The following is a 27,889-nucleotide window of genomic DNA, read 5'->3' as shown; positions in this document are numbered from 1 at the left end:
CCGACCTCCCACCACCAGGGGCCGCTCCCTCCCCCTTCCCCTCCCTCCCCTCCCTCCCCTCCCCTCGCCACGCGTCCTCCCCGCGCTCCCCCCTGCTCCTGTCCCCCGGCTCCCCGCGTTCCGCCGCCGCCATGGCGGAGCCGCCGGGCCGGGAGCCCCGGGACCGCCTGAGCCTCTGGGACCGCCGCCCGCAGCCCCGCGCCCCGCTCAGCGAGCGCCAGGCGGACTCCGTGCTCCGGCTGAAGGCGGCGGCCGAGGCCCTGCCGCTGCCAACCGAGGTGAGCGGGGGCTGAGCGGGGCGAGGCGCCGTGTGCCGCTCCCCCAGGAGGAGCCCCCGCAGCCTCCTCGCCTCACGGGGGGCTCAGGGGGTGCCCCGCGCCCGGGGAGGGGTCTCGGGGGGCTGAGGAGCCTCAGGGGGGTAGGGGAGGGACCGGGATCCGCCACGCATCAGATCCTGGCTGTGCCTTCCTGGGCAGAGCAACGCGACCAGGAAATCACGATTTTTTAATTAGCGAAGGACTTGCTGGTGAGATACCGGGTTGTTTTGAGCTAGCACTTTCTGGTTTTATGCTAGTCATGTGCTTAGCAATGGCACTGCTGTCAACTGAATCCAAAAGCCTGTTTTCCTAATATCACAGAATCCCAGAATCACAGAATTTCTAGGTTGCAAGAGACCTCAAGATCATCGAGTCCAACCTCTGACCTAACGCTAGCAGTCCCCACTAAACCATTTCCCTAAGCTCTACATCTAAACGGCTTTTAAAGACCTCCAGGGATGGGGACTCCACCACTTCCCTGGGCAGCCTGTTCCAATGCCTCACAACCCTCTCAGTAAAGAAGTTCTTAACATATATAACATAATCATAATAACCATATTCATATCATAATCATATAACAACGTTTGTGTTTTTTTTTTTTCACTTGTTTTCACCATATAGTCATCTCCAGTTATATTTAAATACCATTTCTCTCGACTTGCTCCTTTCCATATTTTTACTGCTTAAAAAATAATCGTGGCTGCTGATTCCTATCAAGCCAGCGCTATTTGATCTTCTAAAAAAAAAACAACAAACTTTAGCTTGACTTCTTCACTAAAAAGTCTTGGAAAGAATCTGAAATGGTATTCCCCAAATGTGTAAAGTTACAGATTTTCTCAGGACATCTGGCAAGGAGATTTGACCATTCCTGTGCTGTGGTCTTGCTGTGTAGCGTAGACAGTAATGGCATTTATTTTCGCTTCTACGTAATTCTGAGTTCTTAGGTTCTCAGATACTTTGCTAGGACGTTTCTCTGAGTGTATAACCAGTTAAATTGGAAACTAATGCATTGGTATGTCAAGTAGATGCATATTCAGTTTCGGTTCTTACACAAATAAGTACTTAGATAAATTCTTTTATTTTTTTTGACGCTAAGCAAGTACATTTGTTGGGTGTTTCTGAGTATATAGCTGTGCTGGTGGTTGGTGTGTTATCATATTGATTAATAAAACATCCATTGCATCGATTACTTCAAAAGTAAATGCTGGTAATTTTCTTAAATTGACGCTTTGGATTCTGTAACTGTAGTTGAGCTGAATATACGCATTTTTAATAAAATGCCTGACTAAAGTTTGTGCGTTTTTTGTGAGCAGCTTCCAATCGAAGACTTGTGCAGCCTGACATCCCAGTCGCTGACTGTTACGCTGACGGCCGCGGTGCCAGAATCCACAGAGGATGTTCTCCTGAAAGGATTTGCCATGCTGGGGATGGAGAATGAAAGAATTGAAACAGCACAGCAGGTAAATGATTCCGGATAACGTCCAAGGTGCAGTAATCTTCTTCAGAGGGTTCTTTGATTTTCTTTTTTGTCTCTTGCTCAGCTTTTGGTGGCTTCATTAATTTTTTTTTGTCAGTTATTAAGAAACCTGTGGAAAAAATCATTGGAGTCTGAGCTCTTAAGTAACAGATACGTTCTCCATTTTGAGTGGAGCCTTATGTGAGAGTAAGGTGCTGTGGCTCCTAATGTAGAAGAATGGCAGATCTCCCCCTTTTTTACTGTTAAAACCTTGCTTCTTGCATGTTCTTGTGCAAATAAGAACAGACAAAATTCAGTCTTTCATGTTTTCCTACTGATGGTGTATTTTTTCTTGATTAGTCACTAAGTTCTCGAACCTCTCTATTTTTAACAAAAGCTTGTCTTCTGAATTTCTGCTTTCTAGATCCGTTGTTTTGAGGGGTGAGAAGGAGGGTGGCTTTTTATTTTTAAAATTAATGGCATTGCGTGTGAGGTGAGTTGTTCACACTATAAAATCTCTTCTAGTTCTTCTCCTGGTTTGCTCAGCTACAGACGCAGATGGATCAAGATGAAAGTGCCAAGTACAGGTAAGTGTTCTTCCGCAGTTTCTTTAATTGTGAGCAGTTTAAATCCTGAAGGACTTCATCTTGTCCCTGTAATCTTAGCATGCATTGGGGTCACCTGCTGGGGAATGTGTTGGAACAGCAGAAGCTCTCTGAGGCCGAATGCCCCACTCCCTTTCTGAAGCCTGTTGCCCTTGTGACAGAGCAGTTAGAGATGCAGATTTCCTAACGAACTGCCTAGTATATTAAGAAAATTTGGAGTTAGTTCTGGCTTACAGCTCACTAGCGCCTGTATCTGTGAGGGTGTAGCTGCATTGCCAGCATTCCTTGACACTTTGTTTGGCTCCGCTTTTGAGAGGTGGCATTCTCATCTATTTTTGTCTGCCTGACTTTTCCATCAGGCTCCGGAGAACCCCTTTCCACTGGCTTTCGTGAGAGTCTGTAGCAGGGCTGAACGGCGTAGCCAAACCTGCTGTGGCTTCTGTGGGAACTGGGCCTGGGTTTTGAAACTTTACCAACCTGCCCTTGGCTATAAAGAGATTGTGCTGAACTCCTTCTCTTTTTTTCTATTTATCTTTGGTCTGTCTCTTCTTCTCTTGCTCTGACATTTGAGGATGTGGCATTTCCTGAAAGCAGAGATTTAGGCATACTCTACAGCCCACGTTCAGATCATTAACACCCTGTAGAGAGTGGCAGCCTTGCCCTTTGGTAGTCGGCACGTTCATGATGCGCGCAGACACCTGTGTGTGTCATGAACGTGGAGTGGTTTGTAGGATGGCCAGGGGGAGTAGTTACATGCAGGAGGCCAAAGAACAGGAAAAAAATAAGTTGGTTCTTTGCCTGTTGTATGTTAACGGTGAGTGGTTCACCCTCTGGTGAAATGCAACAACTTCGGGAGGGTTCTAAAAGGAAACTGAAAATTGTGTAGAAAAAGAGACCCAAATTACTATGCCCCTGCTGGACACAAAGCAGGTAGAATTTGGCTGCTAGCAGCAGCCTGCAGTAATTGCTACGTTTGTTCTGTCCATTTAGGCGTTATTTGCACGCTCTAGACAGGCTGCTGTTCCAAATCCTATAGCTTTGTTATTTCTGCAGGTCATGAAACATCTGCTTACTGTGCACGTGAGCTTGGTGCCAGTCTCTTATTCCTCGAGTTAATTTGTCTCAGGGAAAGGTACCGCCAGCGTCCCTGTGGGCAGCTGAATTTGTAAATACGAACAGTGAAATTGTGCTCGTTTTCTGTTGATTCTCCCCCTTTCTTCTTTTTTTTTTCTAGGCAGATGAGGGATTACTTGTCTGGGTTTGAGGAGCAGTGTGATACTATACTGAACGACGTCAACAGTGCCCTCCAGCACCTGGAGGCCCTGCAAAAACAGTACCTCTTTGTGTCCACCAAGACAGGAACGCTGCATGAGGCCTGTGAACAGCTTTTGAAAGAGCAGGTAAGCTTCCATGCGAGGATTACTGGAAGCTTCCAAAATACCATAAACTAAAGTTTCTTAGGCTGAGGAAACTCGTGAGCTGTGGTGACAATCCCTCTGTTTCCTCTGGAGCACTTTTTCAGTGCTTCACCTGCAGCTTTAGGGTGTAAGGCTCTGCCTAGTGAAACGTTGAGCATGTGTTGATACGTGCTTCAATCAAGAAGGGAGGCTAGCTGATAGGAGCTTTGGTAAGTGGTGCCTGACAAGTACAAATCTTACTGAGATCAATAATTCGTGTCACAGAAATATTTTGAGCTGGTTGCTTTAGAGAAGAATTTCTCCAGTTATTAGCTTAATTCCAAGGTACTCTCTTTCTCTTTCCCTTTCCCACAGGGATAAAAGCAAGCAAGCTTTCTTAGCCCTCAGAACTTTAGTGATACAAGGTTATTGAGGCATGATATCACACGTAACTTCTAATTATAAAATATCCTGCTCTGAAGTTACTCTCAATTCATTGTTGCTTTTCAGGGGGAGGAGAGGGAAGGACAAATCACAAAACTCTTTGCTTTTACTCATAAACTACAGCCTCGTTTTAAACAAGGCATGATTATCTTTAATAAATAGCAGAAGCATAACACATACTCATGGTGGAATCAGAATTTCTTTAAAGGAATGGTAAAGAATTACCTTGTAAAAGAGGGCTGGTAGAGAAGATGTACTTGTCATCTCTTTTGAAAACAAAAACTTCAAAGCAAATTTATGGTGGTGTGTGCTGCCCTCATCCCCACCTGCTGTAGTAGCTCTACATCTTTGTGGAAGAAACAATACCAATTTCAGATGAATCAATAGAATAAAGTTCATAAATACATAGATGAGAATTAGAAATAATGCTTACAGTGTTGAAATTGCCATTTTTGTACACTCTGAGGAATTTTTGTTTGGAGAAAAATAATCTAAAGACCAAAATGTAGTTCCAAAAACCTTTGACCTTTTCCATGCTTGCTGGATACCGTGGGCTGTTTTGATGTACAGGGAAGCAGGATTTACAAGTTCAAAGAGAAAGCAGCTTCCAAGTTACTGTCTCTGCATCTCTGTGCTGACTTTTAAAAGTTCTCCATTTTTGTGGGTGATCTGAGATGTTCCAAACTGGTAAAGGGAGAACTTTTAAAGGCTCCAGTCCTGAAATACAAGACTTGGAGTTCTCTGAAATACGGATGTCAGCACTGCTATTTGTATGCGGGAGTACCTGTGGAATGGTGACAAACCTGCAGAATAGACTCTTTAAAGACACTTCTGAGGGTAAGGTGTCTTTGATGAAAGAGGGAGACAGAGAACGTGCACTGTTGTGTTCTGTATATTTTGTTGTATTTATTTAGGTGCAAGTTATTTGGAGATAGTTAATATTAGTGTGTGTTGAGATGCTGAGAGCATTTTATGTCTCAATTTTGGGGAAAGGGAGGCTGATTTTTTTTTCCATATTTAAATTACTTGCTGGGTTATTGGTTTTCTGTAATTTATTGCTTTTTTTTTTTTAACAGTCAGAACTAGTTGACCTGGCTGAAAACATCCAGCAGAAACTTTCTTATTTTAATGAGCTGGAAAACATCAACACAGTAAGTATATTATTTCACTGGTAATAGTTTTAGAAAATGAAAATGTACTAATCTTTTGAACTACATCACTAAAACTAAGTTACATTGGTTGTTGCAATGATGCTTTGTCTTGTTTTCCAAAGAAACTGAATTCCCCCACGTTGTCTGTGAACAGTGAAGGATTCATTCCCATGCTGGCTAAGCTTGATGATTGTATTGCATATATTTCATCACATGTAAGTAATTCTGAATTGTTTCCAGTTAAATTGAGACTATGTATTCAAACCATTGGTTTTTTTTTTTGCCTCTACAATATTCTGTTTGCCAAATACAGTCAGAAAACAATGATGGCAGTTTATATGCTTAAGAATATATATTTTTTTATTGAATATACTCAATGTTTTTTATAGACTACTGCTTTTAGTTTGTGTAAATCAGCATTTCTGGCTAGCAAAAGTATCTTTTGATAAGCTTTTGACTCTTTTTGTTCTTATTTTAAAATGGATTTCTTGTTTCTTTCAGCCAAATTTTAAAGACTATCCTGTATATTTGACCAAGTTTAAACAATGCCTTTCTAAAGCTATGCACCTTATCAAGACGTACACTGTGAACACACTACAGAACCTCACAAGCCAGTTGATGAAAAGGGTAAGGGGGATCAGTAAGTGGTGACTCAAGCTGTACTGAAATGTGTGTTGTAAGTCTATACTGTTTTCTTCTATTGGTTTTATTTTGAGGGTGGAAGGTGTCAATAATTCTGTGAAAATAGGCCAGTCCTATCATGGGTACCACAATGTTTATGTGGATTGGCCAAGTTTCAGCCAAAATCTGGCAGAGACTGGGTGATCCAAAAGGAAAAAAAGAAAGAGGGAAGTTGGAGACTAAGCAGATGAACTTGCCAAAGGCCAGGAATGGCTAAGCAGCTGAGTTAAAACTGCTGCGAGGCAGCAAGCAGCTTGCCAGACGGCTTGCTTCCCTGAACTGGTTTGTGCACAGCAGCTCTGAGTCAGCCACAGCACGTGCTGCTGTCTGTGTTGACAAATGGGGAGGTGAACAAGAGAAGTATGGTGCTGTGGGGATCAGCTCTGGAGGTGAATAGTTAGAGACGTGGAGAAGTTGAGGGGAATATTTGAAGGGTGAATGCAAGAGCCGGGAATCAAAATAAAACCTGTTTTAAAGCACAAAAGATTTGAATTCCTGACACGAGTCTTCTACTGCCATACCAGAATCTTGCAGCAAGAATTTTGGGGTGCTTTTGGTCATCTAAATAATTCTTTTTTTTTTTTTTTTTTGGTAAGTCTGCGGTGCTTAGCGTAGCTGCAGAATAACTGACAGGTTCCTCTTGGTTTTACTCATATCTTTTGGTCAGTTTTAAAACGTTAACAACGATGTTCAGGAGTCACAGGGAACAGTTAGGTGCTTCATTCCCACTCACTCCAGGGAGTTCAGGCATAAAGGTGAGTAGGGAGGTTTTTTGGTCTTATTAAAATGTTAATAATCGTGACGCAGTATTTTAGCAGAGCAGAAAGGAGAGGGGAATGTCATTTTCTGTCACAGCTTCTGCTGGGCTTTTTTAGTGCTAGAGTTTTAGCTGTCTACTGAGATAATGTAAGGAGCCACAGGAGCAAGCACCTAAAAACCTGATCTTCTGGTTGAAGCTCAAATGTGAGTTGAAATTTTTCTTCCCGGGTCCGGGACTGAGAGGTACAAGGGAAATTTTGTTCCATTGTAGTACCATGGGTCAAAGAGCAATACTCAGCAGTACTGTGGCAGGTCCAGAGGAAATGGTTGTCTCAAACGGAGAACATCCTAATTACTGGAAGTTACTTTTGCTGTAGAGACTGCTGGTTGGAGCTTTCACTGTGGCTTTTGTTCTTCTATCTGCCTTATCTGAGTTCTGAAACAAGCACGCCTTTCTAGGTGGAAGTTGTCAAGGACTGTAAAAATCCAGTTCCCTGTTTTAGAGCCTGATTGTCTCAGATGGTTGATGCTAGAAGCCAAATACAATTTTCCATTTTAACCAATTATTCACGTCTTCTTCCAGGATCCTTCATCTGTGCCAAATTCTGACAATGCCTTCACGCTGTTTTATGTAAAATTCAGAGCAGCTGCTCCCAAAGTCAGAGTAAGTAGACTGGTAGTTAACTGTTGGACATAAAGCTTTGAAAATGGGTTTTGAATTTATTGGTAGTGTGAATACAAGGGCTGCATATTAACTGTCCAGGGAGAAGATAATTCTCAACTATTGTGCAATGATAAGAAAAACTCATTTACTGCTAATAACTTTTTTCTTTTTATTGATTAGACTCTTATTGAGCAAGTAGAGCAAAGATCTGAAAAAATGCCAGAGTGAGTATATATATGGAATTTATTTTCAACTATTTTAAGGTTTGAAAATCTTTACTATATTAAAATAGTTTAACATGTTATTTGCTCAAAAGAAAGATTTAAAAATTGAAATTGTGTAGACTTGAAAGAGGATATTAGAATTAATTTTTTATTTTACCAGAAAATAAATGTTAGGATGCAGTCAGTGTTCTAATCTCTCGATTGTTTGGCCTAGGTATCAACAAGTTCTCAATGAAATCCATCAATGTTACCTCGATCAGAGGGAGCTTTTGCTTGGTCCCAGTATCGCCAGCACCGTTACAGAATTAACCAGTCAGAACAACAGAGATCATTGTGCTTTGGTAGGCAGAGATGGTCATGTGTTGCATTTTTGTTTGTTTTTTAAATATATTTTCATTTTCCCTTTCTCTCAGTAAAACGCATTTATTTAATTTAAGTATTTACACACACAGTTAACAAGGTTTTGTTTGTGGTTTTGAATCATATGAAGTTCTTAGTGATTTTTTCAGTTAATGTGTTTTGTGAAAGATTCTTCTGTAGAAACTGCTCTGCTACAAACCTCAGAAAAGGTTGTTTACAGAGAAGCATGAGATGTGGTTACTTACATTGCATAAGAAACAAAAAGGGGCAGTAGCTGCACAATGAGCTTTTATTTGGCTGGTAAAAACTTCTTAGGTTTGTAGTTGATTTCAATTTTCAATTTCTTTAAGCTTCCATTTAATCACAGCTGTAGTGATATAATCCATGTCCTTTGGTATCGATGCAAGGAAAACCATTTAATAATCAAGCCTTTGTATTTCTCTGAACACAGGTGCGAAGTGGTTGTGCCTTCATGGTCCATGTCTGCCAGGATGAACACCAGCTTTACAATGAGTTCTTCACAAAACCAACACCAAAACTGGAGTAGGTGGTACATGCTGTTTTTGTTTTCCTGCATATAGAATTTACTGTGTTGTGGTGTAGCAGCCAACGTTATACGGCAAATAGGGTGGTATTGAAGTGGTTTGGTAAGAGCCAGTGTGAAAAAAAAAAATATCTTGGGTTCCTTTATACATCAGAATTTGATGTTCTTGTGTTTCTTCCTTCAAGTGAAGCTGATAATTGACTTTGTAGTAATCTGAGTAATATAAATGGTCAGAAATAGGTAGAGACACACAATTTCTGTGGAAGTAGCTGTACAAGTTTTCAATTTTAGAGCCAACAGCTGTTTTTGTATTAAGCTGATAAAGACAAACAAAGCCTGGCTAAAAATCCACCGTATTGCAGGGTTCTGAAAGATGTCTGAACCTTACGGATGGACTCCAAAGCCTAAGAAATTCATCAAAGCATGGAGGTGTATTCCTCTGAGCAGGAGCATGGGAGAAGGGGTCATAGATAAGGGGTCACGGTTACTTTTGAAATATATATCTCGGGAAGATAAAGTTCTTCTCCCAGCTCTCTCATTCCTTTGTTGGAAGTCTGAGCGAAGAGTTGCAGTAGTTGTGATGCTGCTCTTTTCTTTTTCCTTCCCTGAGAAGGAACTGTTCACTGAGAAGCTGAGGTCTCATGTGAGATGTGCTCAGGATTTGAGGAGACCTAACTCAGTTGACTTAAGAGCCAGTTTAATCCAACTCCTAAAGTAAATTTCAAGTCCTTGTTTGAAATCAGTACAGAATATTGTTCAGACAGAAGTTTTATCACTGTTGCACTACATGCCAAGAATGAGAATAAACTTCTGATTATTTTTGAGTCAATGGAACGTAGTTATCCCCTGTCATAAAAAAAAAAACAAAACCTGTTTCCCTTTCTTGCTTATATTTGAGGGAAATGTTTCAAATACATTTGAAACATTGTACCCTTGGTACAAAAGTACCTTTTTAGGTTTTTCTTAAGTGCATAATAAACAACCTCATTTTTTCTAAAGTGCTGAGATACTGTGAAGAAATAGTAGTAAGGTGTCTGTATACAGTTGCAAGAGTCTTGACAAGAGATGTGAAATCGAGTGATCTGTTTAATGATGCTGATGAAAGTTTCTCCTTTGTTCCTGCTTTTAGCGTAAAGTGGGATAGTCTTTTTTCAAGTTCCTTGTAAAGCTACAGAAAGCTTGATGGAGACATTAATTTTTTTTTTTCTGTGAGCATTCACTTTTTTTTTTTTTTTTTTCAAACCCTGAAAGGAACTTGGAGTGTCCTGTTTCTGTTGTCAGATATTCTTACTGAATTAAAAAATGTGTACAGCGCAGTAAACTTATTAACTGTAGTACACTGTGAGTGCTTACATTTTCTTAGTCTTTGTATTTCCTAGTCCAACTGGGAGATTAGCTGATAAAGCTGCTGACATGATCTGAACATTTAAATAATCTGTGACTAATGAAGGGGTCACTGAGTGGCAAAAATGTCTAGAATGACTGCTGTTCGTATCTTAACCAAGACACCCATCTATGTGAGCAGGAAAGAAATATTTAACAAATGGAAGTGGAATTTTTGTGTTTCGTACTGCCCTGATTCCATAACTTCTGCTAGATTGGGAAGTGTGTCCCGCGATGTTGGAAACAGTTATAGTAGAGATTACCAAGATTTTCCTCGTGTATTTCCCCTTCATGTGCTCGTGGTTCTAATGAACTGTTGAGTAGTTGGACTCGGATGAGTCTGTCCTCACTGGAGAGTGGAATGTGAACTCGACAGGAACATTTCACTACACAGAATCAGTCTGGGGTACCTGCCCTTTTGTGTGTCTTTGTGTGTGTGTGTGGGGGGGTGTCAAGGTTTTTTGTTTGTGCTCTTTGTTTTTAGAATTCAAAATTGTACCCCTAATTTAGGGTGCCTTGACTTTCTGAGAAAACTTGCTAGGAACTTGGGCTTGTTTTTCAAACAGTCCTTTATTAAGACTTTTGTGATAGCATTTTGCATTGTTTTCTCATGCTCATTTAAAAAAATAATCCTTGCCATAAAATAATCAGTATTTGTGATACGATTTTAGGTTGATGCTGAAGGATCCTGAAATGTTTTGCTGTGCTTTATTTTTTCTTCATAGCGAGCTCTTGGAGAAGTTGTGTCTTTCGCTATACGATGTCCTGCGGCCAATGATCATTCACGTTATCCACTTAGAGACACTGTCTGAACTCTGTGGGATCCTTAAAAACGAGATGCTGGAAGATCACGTCCAGAACAATGGTAACTCAGAGATGGAATCTAATTGCTTTTAACTGTCTTCCTAACTGATAAAATTATTCAAGTGCACAGGCAACAAACTCCCTAGATTTTTTTTCTCTCTAATGGGTCTTAAACATGTCAAAGATGAGGTAAGGTTATTTTAAATAAATTATGGCTTTTTTTTTTTAATAATAGAAAGGTCTGTGTTTTATCTTCACTTAAATTAATATCCCAATGTTTTAGAGTCCCATTTTCAGTAGATTGTACAAATACAAGCAACCATTCACCCAGCGAATGGCTAACTCCAAGACTGGTATAAACGAGTCTTTTCAAATGAATAAAGTGCTTCATTTGGCTCTGCTGATGCAGCATTCGTACAGCTTTCTGTATTTCTTGTCTTTTATCAATGTGTATACCTGATTTTTGTTCATTTTCCTCAACGGAGTGGTTCCCAGGTTAGAAATTGTAACTTCAGCAGTGGAGTTGACAGAGGTTTTGGAATTTTAAGTGTTCAGTGTCCATGTTCTATTAGAAGTGGGCTGAAATTCAAAAATACCTGGTGACTCATTTCCTTTCTCATTACCTGTGTGTGATGGAATAATTTTACAGTCTTAGCCTTGCACCAAGTGATAAATAGAGATCAGACTTGGTAGCAGGTATATAACAGGGTAGCTCTGTCTCTGAACTGTGCTAATATCATGAAAGATTGTAACACAGTTGGGAACAAGGAAAAAAAATTGTAACATAGTCTTTAGGCAAATCTTAAGAAGTGATTGAATACTGTTAAACACAGGCTGATACAATAGTTGTGAAGCTGGACTTGAGCTGCTTGGGATCATCTGCTCTGTTGGGTAGGTAGGTGAGTTAGCGTGTCAGCTCTCCGTGGTCATACTGCAGGCATTGGCTATGATAAAACCAAAGCACAAAGGTCTGGTATCCAGGCAGAAATGCCCCTCTGACCAGCTTTTAAGTAAGCAGAACTCTTAACTCTGACATGGTGTCTGATATTGTGAGTGGGAGATCGCGTTTTCACACATGATACAAATTTGGAGAGCTACAACGACTGCAGTATGGAGTTCAGCAATTCCTCATTTGTCACCAATTTGTCTGCATGCCACTAGTCCAAAAATGGTCTGCCTTCTGCGGCAAGTCAGTTTTGTAACGGTTCTAAATGTGATGCTTAAACTTCTGCATCTAGAAACTAGCTACGTAATGAAATTAACTTTTTTTTTCTTTGTAAGCTGAACAACTGGGTGCGTTTGCTGCTGGTGTCAAGCAGATGTTAGAAGATGTACAAGAGCGCCTTGTCTATCGGACACACATTTACATTCAGACTGACATCACAGGCTACAAACCTGCTCCGGGGGATCTTGCATATCCTGACAAGTTGGAAATGATGGAGGTATCCGATCAGCTTTTATTGTCCTTGATTTGGCTTTCTTTTTATATGCAGTATATACATTTGTATGGTACAGTGCTTTGCAGATGGGATTTTCTGTTTTTTAGGTGTATTTAGTATTACTGGCGCTATCAAAGAGGCACCTGCTGATGAAATTATGACCCTAAACTAGATGTCAGAAAGCACTTTATGTCATGCTCGATAAAACTGGTGATAGTTGTCACTGTTAATGGTTTCATCGAAACCTGAAGCTTCTAAATTTTCTCTCATCACAGTAAATTTTTATTTACTTTCAAAACTAGTAGCTGGAATTTGGTGTTCTTCAGTGGGAGCTGGAGTTGAGGAGAAGCTTTAGACAGGCACAGTTAGCTCCTGGTGTGTTTTCAGAACTACTGGTCAACTAGTGTTTGGCATGAATGTTGGTATGCTATGCACAGATGATATATGGGGAGACTTGGCTTTACCTGTAGATATTTTAACATGTTATCAATGGTTTTCAGTTGCGTTTTTCAAATTCTTCCCAGTATCAGCCATTTTAGCAGTCATCCCAAGCCCTTTGACTCAGTGGTCCTAGTGAAAGGAATCAGACTAACTACTTAGTTTGAGAGATCGATACTATATTGATGAAATATTCAGAATGAGAGTACTCACAAGATTAAAAATGTGTCCAGTGAAAGACTTTAAAATTGATTTTTTGGCTAGAGGAATCTGTGTTTTGATATGCAACTGGAAGGTAGCATTACTTGGAAGGGATTAAGCATCACAAAAATCCCTCAAAATAGCTGTTGCCATTCATTTCATAATGAGGCTCCGGAGCTGTCAAAGGATGGGGCTGGCAAAGAATGATAATTCCAGCCTGGATTGGCAAGATGCAGATTTCTTTGGTCCATTCTGCTTCCCATTATCTACCAGAACAGCTGCTGGTCCTTAGAAAATCATAGGACTTAATTGCAGCTGATGAGTCAGTAGAGAAGCTGTTGTTTGACTCTGGAATCAGATCATAACTTAGCTCTAAAGCTTCCGTGTTTTACGTATATGTACACATACAAGTGTGTATTTCTTTGGGCTGGAAGACATTAACTTTGTAGAACTGTATCTTACTGTGTTCAATTCTTGCCTCTAAACATACAAACACAGTGAGAAACCTCTTAGTACTGAATTTGCATCGCTATAATCTTGTCATTATATATGTTTAAAACTTTCTGCTATGTTACAGTTTGTGCCTTTGTGACTATAAATGGCATTTGTAGGTTTTTAGGAAAAGATTTACAAATCCTGAAGATAGTAAAGGTCAAGGAGTCTACAAAATTAACTATGAAAGTTCAATGATCAATAAGTTTTTGAAGAGGCAAAACTAGTAATTGAGAAGCCCACCACACAAAACATAGCTAAATGGGATCCCTACATTCAGGGTAGCTCATGGTCGGAAGTTTTACCAGTATGAGTACTTGTAGTGCAGTATGTTTACTAAATCTGAGTGCATATAGCTGAATGAAAAAATGTGATAATTTTCTAATGTTAGCTATACCTTCCTTAGGCTGGGTTTCTGTGTTGTTTGCTTACATAAAGCCTTATTTTCATAGAATCTGAGAATGGTTTAGGTTAGAAGGGACCTTAAAGCCCACCCAGTTCCACCCCCCTGCCACGGGCAGGGACACCTCCCACCAGCCCAGGTTGCCCAAAGCCCCATCCAGCCTGGCCTTGAGCACCTCCAGGGATGGGGCAGCCACAGCTTCTCTGGGCAGCCTGTGCCAGGGCCTCACCACCCTCTGAGGGAAGAATTTCCTCCTAACAGCTAATCTAAGTCTCCCCTCTTTTAGTTTAAGGCCATTCCCCCTTGTCCTATCACTCCATTCCCAGACAAAGAGTCCCTCCCCAGCTTTCCTGTTTGCCCCCTGTCGGTACTGGAAGGCTGCTGTAAGGTCTCCCTGTGGCCTTCCCTTCTCCAGGCTGACCATCTTCTGACAGGTCCATGTCCTTGTGCTGGGGGCCCCAGAGCTGAAGGCAGCACTCCAGGTGGGGTCTCACGAGAGCAGAGCAGAGGGGGACAATCCCCTTCCTCACCCTGCTGGCCACACTGCTTTTGGTGCAGCCCAGGATACGTCTGGTTTCTGGGCTGCAGGCACACATTGCTGGCTCATGGTGAGCTTCTCACCAGCCAACACCCCCAGGTCCTTCTCCTCAGGGCTGCTCTCAATCCATTCTCTGCCCAGCCTGTGTTTGTGCTTGGGTTTACCCCAGCCCAGGTGCAGGACGTTGCACTTGGCCTTGTCGAACCTCATGAGGTTCGCACAGGCCCAGGTCCCCCTGGGTGGCATCCCTTTCCTCCAGCATGTCCGCACCACTCAGCTTGGTGTCACTGGTAAACGTGCTGAGGGTGCACTCGATCCCACCGTCCCTGTCACCAACCAATATGTTAAACAAACATCAAGCAGTGCTTTTTCAATTTTCTAATGTGTTCTCTGGCCATTCAGTTAGGAAGAGAGAGAAAGTGTGCTTTACAGCTCGTTCTACAGAGAACTGTTTGCTGTTGAAAGTATGCTGTTTTTCATTTGTCCTCATAAGACTGTTTTTACCTGGTTTGGGACTCATTTTGCTGTTTGATTGCTTTTAAACCTCAAAACCTTACTATTTAGGGAGGCCTTCTGTCTGAGTAAATTAATTATTAAAATGTTAAAAGCATGGGGCAGAAGTATTTCTTGTGCTGGTCTGCTCAAATATTAATGCAGTTCTCTGCCCATTCCCCCTGCCTGTAGTTGCTGTGACGCAGACCAAGCGGTGGCAAAAGGTTGAAGCATGCAAAGGTTGAGTAATATTAGCGGGAAGCTCTTTCTTGAACTCCTGCAGGGAATAAACTAGAGAGCACTTCAGGACCATCTGCACGTAACAGTCGTAGGAATAAAGCCATCATAGAGATGGTCTCTATGAAATCCAATTAAATGTTGAGCTGGGTTCCTCTATTCTGAGCTTCTCTTTCTAGGTGTCTTGGCTGGTTAATCTTTAGAGATCAGTTAAGACAGGCAAAAATGGAAAGAACAGTACTTTGCAGAGATCAGTTCATTGCTTGTGAATCTTTTAAGTTTGTACTCTAATATTTCATGTACTGTTTTGGAAACCGCTGTCTTTACTTTGTTTTCATTTCTTTGAAGTACTGGTGACAGTCAGTATAGCTGACTCCTTTTGCAATTTAGTGCTCTTTACTGTATTCTAATCAAAACATAATGCTGCTTAAATAATATATATATTGTATCTATATACATATATTTTTTTGTGGTGTGTCTTCCTCTGCAGCAAATTGCACAGAGCTTAAAAGATGAGCAGAAGAAGCTGCCGTCTGAAGCTTCATTTTCAGATGTCCGGCTAGAGGATCCTGAGTCCTGCAGTTTAGTGAAATCTGGTATGAAATACATCTCGTGTTGTCAAATGAACGCATAAAGCTCCCAGAGAGTGCGCATTAACTTGAATCATCAGTGAGAAACTTGCACATATCTTAAAGGGCTGTTTCCCTAAAGGTTTGGAGGGGAGAGCTTTGTCTTGGAGTTCTTAACATTTTATTTTTCGAAAGAGGAACAACTTATTCTTGTTCCTTCAGTGGCTGTGGTGTTTCCTTGTGCCCTCAACTCAATCAATTCTTTGCAGCAATTATTTTTGTAGTTGTATATAATTATTGTTCTTGGAATAAAATGGAGCTTAGGTATTCTTTACTGCAAAGTAGCCCTGCCATCAAGATGTATGCTTAAAGGGTGATGTTTGTTAGCTGTGCTAAAATGAAAAAGGTGGTTTTGGTGTCAGGCATGTCTCTTAAATTAATGCTTTTAACATTTAGGAGTGTTTTTTTTTTGTGTGCCTTTAACTGGGAAGTCAAGTTCTTTCTTTGAATGCTTTTCCACTTACTGAAATCAGTTAGTAATTTTAGCTGTTACAATAATTCGTGGTGCAGTCCTTGACTTTTTAAATGTGAGCTGTGTGCCTGTAAATTACAGTGAACTGGAAGCGTATTCCATGAAACCCAGTTCTTTTAATGCCAGTGATAAGTGTTACAACCCTTTAAATTTTTCCCTAAGGTCCATGAAGGATTTCTTCCTTTATTTTATCAGCGTTCAGAACGGTGTAGTGTTGTGTTTCGCACAGTCCCATATGTTTTCCAGAAGATCTTTCTGGCTGTTTCTAGCTGGACTCCACAAATGCTATTAAGAGCAGAGTCCCTCTTGCTTCATGCCAAGCGTGTGGCATTAACAAGCCCTGTAAACCCCACCTGCGGTCAGGAGGAGGAAGGGACCTGTGTGGTGTAATTTGTCCCATTACGAGATAAGTGCCTGAGATAACTGGGGTTATTGGCCCTTCAGAATTCCTCACTCCCACTTCAGTGCCTGCAGGAGTAGCTGAAGTAACTAAAAAGTAGCTTCAACCTGATAGCTGAGGTCTTACGGGCCTTCTAATTAGTGACAATAAATACATGGTTGCAAAAGGGAGAAAGATATTGCTGATTTAATTTAGACAGTTCCCACACTTACAAAATCAGCACCACACAAATGCTTCTTCCATCATTAGGTAAAACGTCAACATTTTTACTTTTTGAGTGGTTGCTGATGGCAGTCTGAGTTACGACGCTATTGGCTTAGCTATTTCCCAAAATTTTAGGAGAAAACAAAAATAATACAAGGCTTCTGTCTGGCAGGTGTTGTGGAAATCCATCTTGAGCATACAGAGGTATTACAGAGGTTACCCAGGAGGTGGGCTTTCTTATTTTTACAGTCCTACCCCTGCCCGCCTCTCTGAAATGTTTTTGCCATCAGTTTTGAGGTTATTAACATGATGTTCAAACCCTACACTTCCTACAGCTCTTTAATCCATGTAGGATCATCCCCAGCAGAAAAGAAAACATGAAGAAGTAAAATTTATGGAATGTTTTTTTTTTTCCTTTTTTTTTTTTTTTCTGACCATCCCTTGTGGTTTCATGATCACTAACTATTTGTTTTTCCCTTCTACACCTCTCAGTAATTGTTTGACCATTTCAGCTGTTGAGTTAAGGCGGGGGAGCCACTAGAGACATGCCTGTAAAACTAATTCATTAAAAAAGATTGAGCGGGGCCATTGCTGAAAGCAAAATTGTGTCTTTCACAGCCATGTGTGCTCTGTACACGTCAGTAAACTAGTTCTGACCTGCTCAGAAAGAGAAAAGCTAACCTGGTTGGGTGCAATATGTCATGTTACTGTGGAGTCGGTATGAAGTGAGTTGATATTGCAGTTGAAAGGACAGATGGATGAGTTTTTCACATGTGCATTTTACTTTTAAATAGGTTCGGCGGAATCCCTTAATCCCAGACACCAGTCCACGGTTTCGCCAGCAGATCTGCATGGGATGTGGTATCCCACCGTCAGAAGGACGCTAGTGTGTCTCTCCAAACTGTACAGATGTATAGACGTATGCAAAAATTTCTTTATCTAATATTTTTAGGGAAGTTATGAAGCTTACAGCATCGGTTCTGAATATTTTTATCTAAGAGGAACGGACAGTTACTGGCCCCTGTTATCTCCTATTAGGCTTTTTGCTGATATCTTTACATAAAATGTGAACTGACAAATTTTGGTCATTATTTCCAAGACAATTTTGGAATTTTGTAGAATTAGAAAAAAAAAATAATGCTGGTTTATCCATCCATTCCTTTTGCCATTATGGAGATATTTCAGTATCTGATGCTTAAGTTATTTACCACACCAAAACTGAGGAATGAACAGGAAAGGATAGAAAACTCAGGCTCAGTTATACAGAATGATCTTATTGCTGAAATCATTGGGTGAATATATTTTTTGCTTTGTGCTTTTCAGCACATCAGACAGGGTGATGTTTCTGGTCTTAAAAATGCTGGCTCTGCTGCTTCTACGTTTTGAACGTGTTCCCAGTTTTTTTGTGTTGCACATCTTTGAAAAAGTAGGAAACTGACATACCAAACAATGTTTAAATTATCCAGAGTTTAAGACAGTAGGAATCCTCATGTCTAAGAGAAACAAATGTGTTATTTACTTCACAAGTATTTTGAGATTTGCACTTTAAAGTCTGACTTTTGTCTGTCACCTAACAGAGCTAGTAAGTCTGAGAAACGTAATGTAAATGGTTTTGTTTCTCCGTATGTGTTCTATCTTACTTAGTACGTGCTTAATACCCAGGTACAAATTCAGAGCTGGATGGTGGTGGACACAAGCATACGTTTAGTGTAGACCTGTATCCAGTCTAAGTGCTGTAACAAACTTTTATGTATCAAGGCTTTATTCTATTGGATTGCATTTGTCAGTATGTTTGTAACTAACTAATCTAGAGTTTTATGTGTTGGTAAGCATAACCTTCACAAGCCACAACTCTTAAATTCTGTTTAGGCTTTGCTAATGTTTTATTTTTTGGTCTGATTTCTTCTTTCCTGCAGAGGGCAGTGTTTCAGGGATTATCGCAAGAGGCCTTATCTGCCTGCATCCACTCACTGCTGGGAGCTGCTGATTCTATCAGCAAAAACAAGGTCAGAGTCTGTGCTTTGGGGATAGGGTGGTTTTTCTCCTTTAACTTTTCCCCATGTACGTGTAAAGCCATGAAGTAGTCGTTCCAAATTCCATTGAAATCTTAGTGAAATCATGTGGCTCTGACCAAATTCCAGACTTGATGGAATTGCTAGCTGATTAATGTATTCTAAAACGTGCAAACCTATCTGAAAAGGTAAAATACAAATCACAGCAATCATGTTTACGGGCTGCTATTACTCATGTGAATTCATTCAAGTGATGCCTGAATAAAAATAGTGCTGGAAGTCTATTCTGCTACCAATTTGCCTGTTAATCTTTTTTTTTTTTTTTTCCTGCTTCTTTTTTTTTTTTTGAGTTTTCAAAAATCTTTCCAAGTATTAACTTCACTGGCAAGATTTGATAAGTCTTTTCTGCTCAGAACTATCTATGAATAAAAAGCTTTGATCTCGTATGTGTTGTTCAGATTTTGATGCAGTTTCATCAAGTCATTTTTACCTTACGTGTTACTTTAATTGGAGTAAACCTGTGTGGGTCTTTTTCTCTTGCAGTTTCTTGAATACAAATACTGTAGTATTTACTAATTCCTAACAGCCAGGAAGTGAAATTTATTAAAACAACAAAAAAAAAAAGAAAACTCTTGATAGGATAAACTTGCTGGATTTGTATAAGCAATAAATACTTAGCAATGAAAACAAAATAGTTGCTATTAGAAATGAAGAATTATTTAGAAGTATTTGTTTTGAGTGTCTCATGAAAAATATCTGTTACATGTAGCACCTCTAAAAAGAAATTCAAGCCACATTTTCCTCTCGCTTGAGCATGTAACTATTTGGTATGTAAATGATTCAGATTTATACAGATCCATTCCAGCATTGTACATCAGGTCAGACCACGAAACTGATCCCACAGTGAGCCCTGAACAGACTGGCCTGGGACTAGGATCTGTACCAGTTTGCTGTTGGTGCATGTTAATATAACATTATCTGATGAAATTCTGCATATAAGAAAAAAAAGCCTCAAGAAACCAGTGCACCACGTATTTTTAGTGAACGCTTCCATTTGTTAAAACTGTAGATTTAAACCTATTTTCTTGACTTTCTCATTTAACATTATATCAAGGAAAGATCTTTTCCAGCTTGCAAAGGCAAATACACCTTTAATCCTCCTTCATTTGCCCCAATGAGCCATGAACTTGAAAGATTAAAAACTGCTTGTGGTGTATAGCATAGCTGAAATAACAAGCAGTGCAAAACTGATCATCTCGGTGGTGTGAACCTGGCCTTGGTTTATTCTTTCTATCTTTGCCATACAGTATAGAAATTAACTAAGCTTTGTGTTTAATGATATGAGAAAAATGCCTCGTAAGACCTTTGCACAGTAGCAAAGTTAATGTTTCTGTAATAACCTTGATTATCTGTCTTTCTGGCTTTTTTAAATCATCTTAACGATGGCAAAAAAAAACACCCTTGCAATTTCGTATTTTTCAACCTAAATCATATGAATTACATGAAATAATTCCTGGCTTTTATGAAGAATAAGTTTGTGTCTTTCAAATACTGGATACCTGTACCTAATGTGGACATTTAGAAATAGAGCTGTATATAATCCAGGTCTAAGAAATAGGAATAAAGTCAGCTTCTGCAGGGCAGTATATTCAGAGCAGTACAGAAGTGAGTCTTGTTGATCCTAGAATGCAGTTAATGGCACTACAGACTAATGTAAAAAGCTTGTTTGGAAAATTATTGGTAATAATTTTGTTGCAGGAAATTAACTAATAAAAAAGTGAAGGTGTTGAAATTGTGTTCTTCATTTAATGGTTGCTTTTTACATGTAATGAGTATTTTTTTTTTTCCTTGTGCTGTAGACCCAGGTTGATGGACAGCTTTTCTTAATAAAACACCTTTTGATTCTTCGTGAACAAATTGCTCCTTTCCACACTGATTTCACCATTAAGGAAATTTCCCTGGACCTTAAGAAAACTAGAGGTACTAAACAGTTGCTGGCTACAGAACGGGATGGCGTTGTCATCCCTTCATGTGCTAGCAAAAGTTCTGGGTTTATTTTATGTTCACCTGCAATGACCTGTATGCTTGTGCTAATCTCTTGCTTTGTTCTTACCTTCTCTGAGAGGAAAAAAAAAAACAACAAAACAAATGTTCTTTTTTAAAGGGCAATTCCAGATGTATCTAACAAGTTCTTTATTTTTGTATGGAATGCGTTTGACTGCCTTTTGCTGCTCACCTAACTTCTTTATCCAGTCGTTTTTAAGAACAGCTAAATAACCTCTGTTTCTGCACAGAAGTGTCTCTTCCCTCTTCTGATCTTTTAAATGAATATCTGTTGTTATTGCTGTTTAACAGGCTAATTTAAAAAATACATAGCTGACTTGCCTGGAACAAATTAAGATTTCCTAAACTTTTCCGTTTTATTTTGTTTAGGAAAGAATTCTTTTTTATATTGCAAGTCAAATAAGCAGTATTGTTGTATGTTTTTTTGTGACAACCATGTCTGTTTTTAGGAATAATAGAAACTATGTGTTTGTTTTTTTTTTTTTTTTTAAATTGTGCTATGGCTCCTTTGTGAAATGCAGGAAAAAAAAAGCCCTACAAAAATAAAAGCGAACAGTTGTGGAGTTGTCAGGTTTACAAAGATAAGGGGAAGAGTAATGGGAAGCATGTCAAGTTTCTCCTCTTCTGTTCTGGAAGAGAAAGCTGAAGAAATAACTTTTCTTTCCTGCCATCTAATACGCTGCTCTTCTAACTCTGAAGCGAGCGATTCCCACACTAACCATTTCATCTGTTGCATTTGAACATCAATGAAACCACGTACCTGTTGAGTAGTTTCTAGTTGACTGGAGGTTAAAGGGTAAATACGTCCTTTTGGTGTCTCTTCCTGGCTGACACACAAGTTTGTTCTCCCTCTTTAATTAACTGAATAAATTTTTGTGCCAGCCAGTGCTTCGCACACGGTAGTGGTAAGTAATGGGAAATGCTTTCTTTATGTTGGGGGATGGAGGCTGTTGAAAATGTAGACTGAGCTTAATTCTTAATGTAGCGTGGCACAGGCCAGCAGGGCTGTTATATTTGGGATGAGTTGTAGTAGAAAGATAGCATGGCTAATAAGAGTTTTATTGTCTTCCAGCCAAGCTCTCTGCACATAGATTGTACTTTGGGATTTATATCTGAAAGGAACACTGCTTAATGTAAAAGTCATGCTTCCACTTTTTTAAAGTAGTTTAATACTAAGGTTATTGCAACTGGAAAATATAGCGGGGAGAGGTGGCTTTCACACTCTCTGGCTTATAGGCATCTAATGAAGAACTTAGGCTCTCTTTGGAATCAGAAGTAATTCAGAGAACAGAATGAATCTTTCTCTGCAGTCTCCTTTAACTGCACGGAGTTCTTAGTTTAGCATTTAAGTGCCTGGCATTCCCTCTTTGTTTAATGCACTTTGACAGCACTTCTTTAACTCACACATCTTCTTTCCCTCCCGTTGTTTCATCCAGCACCAGAGGCACAGAATTACTTTTGATACGAAAGAAAGCAGATGGAGGTGTAGGATGGTAAACGAATGACACTGGGGCAACAAGCTACGCAGAAACTGTATTGATGATTTTCTTTTTCCCAATTTGATTAGATTTCAGGTTGACAACATTCCCTTAATTCAATAGGAACAATTTCAGGATGACGTGTTAATTGCAGGCATTGTTGTTTTTATTTCTTGGTACCATAAATATGAATGTATTTCAATATGTTGATGTTTTTGGTTTAGTCTTAACTAAAAAATTAAGCACACAGGAAAAGAGTGCCAGTTCTGAGTCGCTTTGTGCAACCATGCTTGGTTTTCCCAGTTTAACTGCTCAACTACGTAGCTTATGTAAAAGTCTTTCACTTGTAGATGCCATTACAAAAGGAAAAGAGCTCACACACTTTGCGTGCTGATAGCACTACAGTTGTTATCAATCATCTTTTAGTTTGATGTAAAGTATTTTTCTGTTTGAACTGTGTTAATTGTTAGATCCAGGTGTACTGTGTGTGTTTCTGTGTGTATGCATTTGTGTGTGCACGTGCATGCACACCTACTGGTCGTGGGATCTGTAGTGTTACAATGATGCTAATGAGGCTTGGCCATCTTAATGAGTAAATAAGTGAATAAAGCTTTGTGTTCCTGGAGCTGAAGCCCATTTACTTACAGTGTGAGTGATTTTCTGATTCACAGATGCGGCGTTTAAAATCCTGAACCCTAAAACAGTTTCAAGATTTTTTAGACTAAACAGCAACAATGCCTTGATACAGTTCTTGCTGGAGGTAATACGGAGTCTCGTTGCATTCAGAAAAAATTGGTCGTTAAGCGGGTGGTGATCTCTGGCAAATAAAAAGGAGGGATTTGTTGTCTTCTCTTCAAGGGTACTCCAGAAATCAGAGAACATTATATTGACTCGAAGAAAGATGTAGATCGTCATCTGAAATCAGCTTGTGAGCAGTTTATTCAGCAGCAAACCAAACAGTTCATAGAACAGCTGGAGGAGTTCATGACAAAGGTACAAGCATGTTGTATATTTGTTAACTTAACTGAAATACTGATAGGTCAGTGAAATTAGTATTTAAATTGGGTACAGGAGAAGCTGTTAGATCTCTCTGATTAGCTGAAGATGTTGGCATTTCCCATTTTAAAACTGTGATTCCTTTTAAGTTTCAACAAGGAACTGTCAAAGCATTTTCAAAATTAATAGATTAAAAGAACAAGGCATAGTTTGTTTTTAAAAGCAACTCTTACACTCTTTTGTTCAGAAGCTGTACCTGTTTCAGTGAGTTGAAATAGGGCTATGAAAGTCAGCAGGAGCTTTTCTGTTTGCAGGAAAAGCACTCTCCAACCTTGACTGAATTTGTAAGCCCTCAATAAAAGTCTCAGGTTGTGCGTGTTCTTAAGAGAAATCTCAGATTATGGCAGCCATGCTCCGGTATACTCTTAGCAGCCAGCTAAGTTTGCTGAAGGCTTTTATTTTCAGCATATTTTACAGCAGTGAAGTGATTGCTGAGCAGGGCTTTCCTTCCAAGTCTTGTTTTGTCAGGAATTTCTGTCACAAACTGAGGCAGGAAGATTGGGCATCCTAGAGGACAGGAACAAAAGCTGTCCTGGTACAATACACTTTTTTATAGAACCTATCCTAGGGCGCAGGATTCGAGACACCTTGAGAAAAGCACGAAGTGTGAGCTATTATTTCTGGAAAACAAAGCACGATGCGGATCCATGTTGCACTAAGATGTGTTTTTATAGCACAACAACTCAGAAATTGGGTCCTACAGCATTGCTGGACTTCAAAAATCTTCCAGCTGCTGGCTTTCTGAGAATTTAGAAGATTACAATGTTAAATTTTCTGATGCCTGTGATGATGGGGCAAGGGGCTAGTACCATGCCTAAAATACAGGTGATTAAAATGCAGATGATCAACTGAGATTGCTAGATTGTTGAAGTTATTCCAATTTGGGGAGTTTGACTAACGTGATGAAGTATAATTCCCTTTTGAGGTTTCTTTGGCACCTAAGGACACAAAGAATTTTTGTAAATTTAATCCCATTTTGATTTTTTTTTCAAGACGTGTTTATGATTGTAATTTTGAACTGCATTTCTGTCAAGCTGTTTCCCCTGTGTATTGTTAAGTCAGGACCTAGAAAAAAAGAGAGTTCAGTAACTAGGAGACTTGTGCAATTGTTACTTGGTTAGTATGTTGTGACTTCAGCTGAAAGAAACATCATTTTGTTGACTGTCATTGTTTTAGGTGGCTGCTTTAAAAACAATGGCTACTCAAGGAGGTCCCAAATACAGCCTTTCACAGCAACCTTGGGCACAACCAGGTATTTGCTTTGTTTTACTTTCATACTGCTTCAGAGATCCTTGTAGGCTGCTAAAGCCGTGATCATTTACCTGTTTGAGACTCCCGCAGGAAACTCATCTTCAAAAGATGACTTTCTCTTCAGAACTTTCTCTTCAAAGTCCTGGCTTATATTTTTACTTGCGTGCCAGTTTAAATGTCTTCAGATACTTCTAAATCAAAACCTGACAAACTTAAGAATATGCGTTTAATTGGAACAATAGCTGAATGAATCGAGTGTTTCTCAAGCTGTGAGTGCTCTTGCATGAAAACAGCATTTTCACAAACAGATGCAGAATGTGCCTACGGAATTACTTGATCACGTTGAGATGAAGCTTTGGCTTTTGTAGAAAAAAATCCGAGTCTGTATTGAAGCTTTTATTGTCTGTAGCTGTGGCAAGTGCTTCCTTTTCAGAACTCAAATGCTTCGTAGGAGCATTTGGAGTAGTTCAGATGTTCCTGGGTTGCTTTGCTGTTCGCATTACCAAGTTGAGCTTCTCGATGACACTGAGAAATCTGTTTATTCCAATTCATACATCGAAACCTTCTGTTGCTGCATCACGTTCTTAAAATGCAAAGCCAGCCATATTCATTCATAATTCAGTGCTGCTCCATGGTCAGACACTCTCAAGGGCTAACTTGAGCTTCTGCTTAATATTTCCTGCTTCTTCAGGGGTGTTTTTAATGTTTGTCTGGAGATAATTATGTGTGTAGAGGCAGATCTAAGCAGATCTTCTGTTGTTTCTTGGAGTCATTTGTGTGGGAAGCAGGAGTAAGTAGGAGAAAATTGAGGCACAGTAGAAAGAGAGGAAAAACAAACATAGGATCCTAACTTGGGGGATTTAAGGCTACAAAATGTATGTTACCCCTGCCCTTTAAGCAAAGATCTTGTAAAGCCATTAAAATACCTAGCAATAAAGAAAGAAGGTCTTGTCTGAGAGAGGATTCCTGTCTGCTTGATTCAAAATGCAGAAGGCTGTGCAGCCCTTCTTCTTCCAGACACAGCCTGTGGACAGTAAGGAGAATTGGTGCTGCGCTGTTCTGTTTACTAGCAGTATTTATTCCTGGCAGTTTGACGTGGGGGTGGCCTGTGTAAAACTTTGTTGCTCCTTCAGTTGGAAGGCTGCAACTCCAGGAACCTGAGGAGTCTGCGTTAGCTGGCAGAAATGGGTTGGGTGCTTTTGATGCAGAGTAAGAGGCTGATGTCTCGAGGAGTTCCTGAGAGGCGAGCCTGGTCTGGCGTGTGCTCATATGATGGAATGATGCTGTGCTGCCCAGTCTGCCCCCCTATTTCCCCTTCAGTCCACCCCGTGGTTGTGATCACCCCTAGTACAGGGGAGATGCTGTTCAGTGACGTAGATTTCCAATTGCAGCATGATCTTCTGCTTCATTAAGTATGTTTACTCTTATTTTCAGCAAAGATCAACGATATGGTCTCTTCCACTTATAAGACAATAAAAACAAAGCTGCCATCAACGTTACGAAGCATGTCCTTATACTTGTCCAATAAAGATACGGAATTCATTTTGTTCAAGCCAGTTAGGGTGAGTACTGCTCTATGTACCTCAGCATGATTTTCTCTGGGTGCGAAACCTATTGAAAAGGCCTGTGAAATCAAAAAATCTCACGGTATCTTTTAGCCTAAAACCAAAATTGTCCTGTTTCCTCTTATATTCAGCCTGCATAGTATACATTGCAGGGACGGAGGTGGGTTCTGGTACTTATTCTGGTCAATGTTTGGGGTGAGTTCTGTGCGTTTTTGTTTTTTGTTTTAATAATGACTTTTTCCTTCTTTCCTTTAAAAGAACAACATTCAGCAAATGTTTCAGAAACTCCATGCTTTGTTAAAGGAAGAATTTAGTAATGAAGATCTCCAGATCATAGCCTGTCCTTCAATGGAACAGGTATGTACCGAATATATTGAAGATCCCTGCTTTTAATTGCTTTTTCATGTGACTGTCTTTATTTTTAAACATTAACTTTTCACTTTTACTATTTTTAGTGTTCAGATATTTTTTTTAAATCCTCCTTAATCCTGGTTGATTAAACTCAGGACTTTCTCTGAACTCCAGGGTGTCAGATAAAAGGTTTTGCTTGTTTGTTATGAATATTCAATACATTTTTTTAAAATTGAAGGCAGTGACTGATGTTGTTGTGGATTGGTTTGTACAACATCATGGCAGAGTCTTGCCATTTTTGAGCAATGTCTTTTTGAAGAGATACCACAGTTAGTGAACAAGCTTAAAAAAAAATCTGTGTACGTGAAGTTGGTCTCGCTTTTGACAAATAGGAGAAGCAGCAACTTTTTATGTTTGGGAAGTAGGGGAAAGAGTTACAAGGGTGCATTTGGAGTAAACTGGATTGGGAAAATGTGCAGTTTTTTAATTGAAATTTAACCTTACATAACCCTTCTCAAGAGGTGAGTGGGGTTGAGAATTCTCTGACAAAAACAAGGAGGTTTTCAAAAATCTGTCTTTGACTTTAGGAGTCAAGGGAGTGTGGTTGAATACTGGCAGCCCATGATATTAAGATTTTAAACTGAATGTGGTAGAGGAGTTTGCCCACAATGAACGTGGCCACAGGGATGTGTGTTAACTATCCTAGAGCACAGAGTAGGTGTGATGCACTGGAAAAGGTGGGGTTGTCCTAGAGCAGTTGGCTTCTTCTAATGTTGTTTATCTGTTGATCCTGAGGATCATTTCCACAAGCTGAAGTGCATCAGAAGCAATATTCTAGTTTGTGGGAACCAAGGATTGCAAAGGACCCCAACTGTGTTTCAGATATCTAAGATGGATGTTGACATTTTCTCCAGTGCACAGATTTTTATGGAGTTCCTTCACAATGCCAGAAGTTATCCTAAAAAAAATCTAAAACAATAGGTCGTGACTGCTGAAAAGACTTGTCAACAGCTGTGTTTTACAAAGCCTGTGAGTTGGGATTTGACTGGAAGTTTTGACCAGTTCTATGGGTGTTCTGCTTCATATATGTCTCTGTGTGCTTCCATGAATTCCTGCCTAAAGGTTAAAATATGAGACATCAGCTCCTGACTTAGCTGTTCTGTCTAATGTGGGCTTTTGCTTTGTCTTCCAGGTGAACTTACTTTTGTCGATGTCCAAGTAGCCAGTGAGGCTGCTTCAGACAAACTTCAGCTGAGTGGCAGACAGTGAAGGGGATGTGAAGACATTTGCAGACATTTTGAAGTAAATGAAGGATCCCCCCGTGCAGTCCAGTCTGCATTAAAACCCTCCAGGCTGTTTCTCCCTGTTTTAGGAAAAA

The 27,889-nt window shown here is 39.9% G+C and overlaps 1 protein-coding gene across 2 annotated transcripts; it reads left to right on the top strand.

Annotated features, from left to right (window-relative positions):
• The first annotated feature begins 76 nt into the window (after nt 1-76).
• On the top strand, nt 77-27,889 carry COG3 (component of oligomeric golgi complex 3). 2 transcript variants are annotated; one of them, XM_084529874.1, is made up of 23 exons: nt 77-278; nt 1,631-1,777; nt 2,299-2,360; nt 3,613-3,778; nt 5,296-5,370; nt 5,493-5,585; nt 5,872-5,997; nt 7,394-7,474; nt 7,655-7,698; nt 7,913-8,039; nt 8,510-8,601; nt 10,711-10,850; nt 12,071-12,231; nt 15,520-15,625; nt 17,529-17,653; nt 18,651-18,740; nt 20,606-20,726; nt 22,960-23,048; nt 23,147-23,281; nt 24,521-24,596; nt 26,030-26,157; nt 26,419-26,517; nt 27,704-27,889. In XM_084529874.1, exons 1-23 carry the CDS (start codon nt 132-134, stop codon nt 27,731-27,733), a joined length of 2,460 nt encoding a protein of 819 aa, XP_084386000.1. In that variant the 5' UTR covers nt 77-131; the 3' UTR covers nt 27,734-27,889. The 2 variants fall into 2 exon arrangements, with proteins under 2 accessions (XP_084386000.1, XP_084386001.1); XM_084529875.1 differs by lacking the exon at nt 77-278 and adding an exon at nt 508-526.

This window comes from Aythya ferina (assembly GCF_964211825.1).
Source record: "Aythya ferina genome assembly, chromosome: 1".
Taxonomy (NCBI): domain Eukaryota; kingdom Metazoa; phylum Chordata; class Aves; order Anseriformes; family Anatidae; genus Aythya; species Aythya ferina.
This window is presented reverse-complemented; position numbering and strand designations above follow the sequence as displayed.

What these genes read in the sequence shown, in the direction of transcription:
- COG3 (XM_084529874.1), top strand. Translation starts at nt 132, where the DNA reads ATGGCGGAGCCGCCGGGCCGGGAGCCCCGGGACCGCCTGAGCCTCTGG. An exon ending in AACAGCTTTTGAAAGAGCAG is followed by an intron (nt 3,779 to 5,295) that starts GTAAGCTTCCAT and finishes TTTTTTTAACAG; the next exon opens with TCAGAACTAGTTGACCTGGC. An exon ending in AGCTGGAAAACATCAACACA is followed by an intron (nt 5,371 to 5,492) that starts GTAAGTATATTA and finishes TGTTTTCCAAAG; the next exon opens with AAACTGAATTCCCCCACGTT.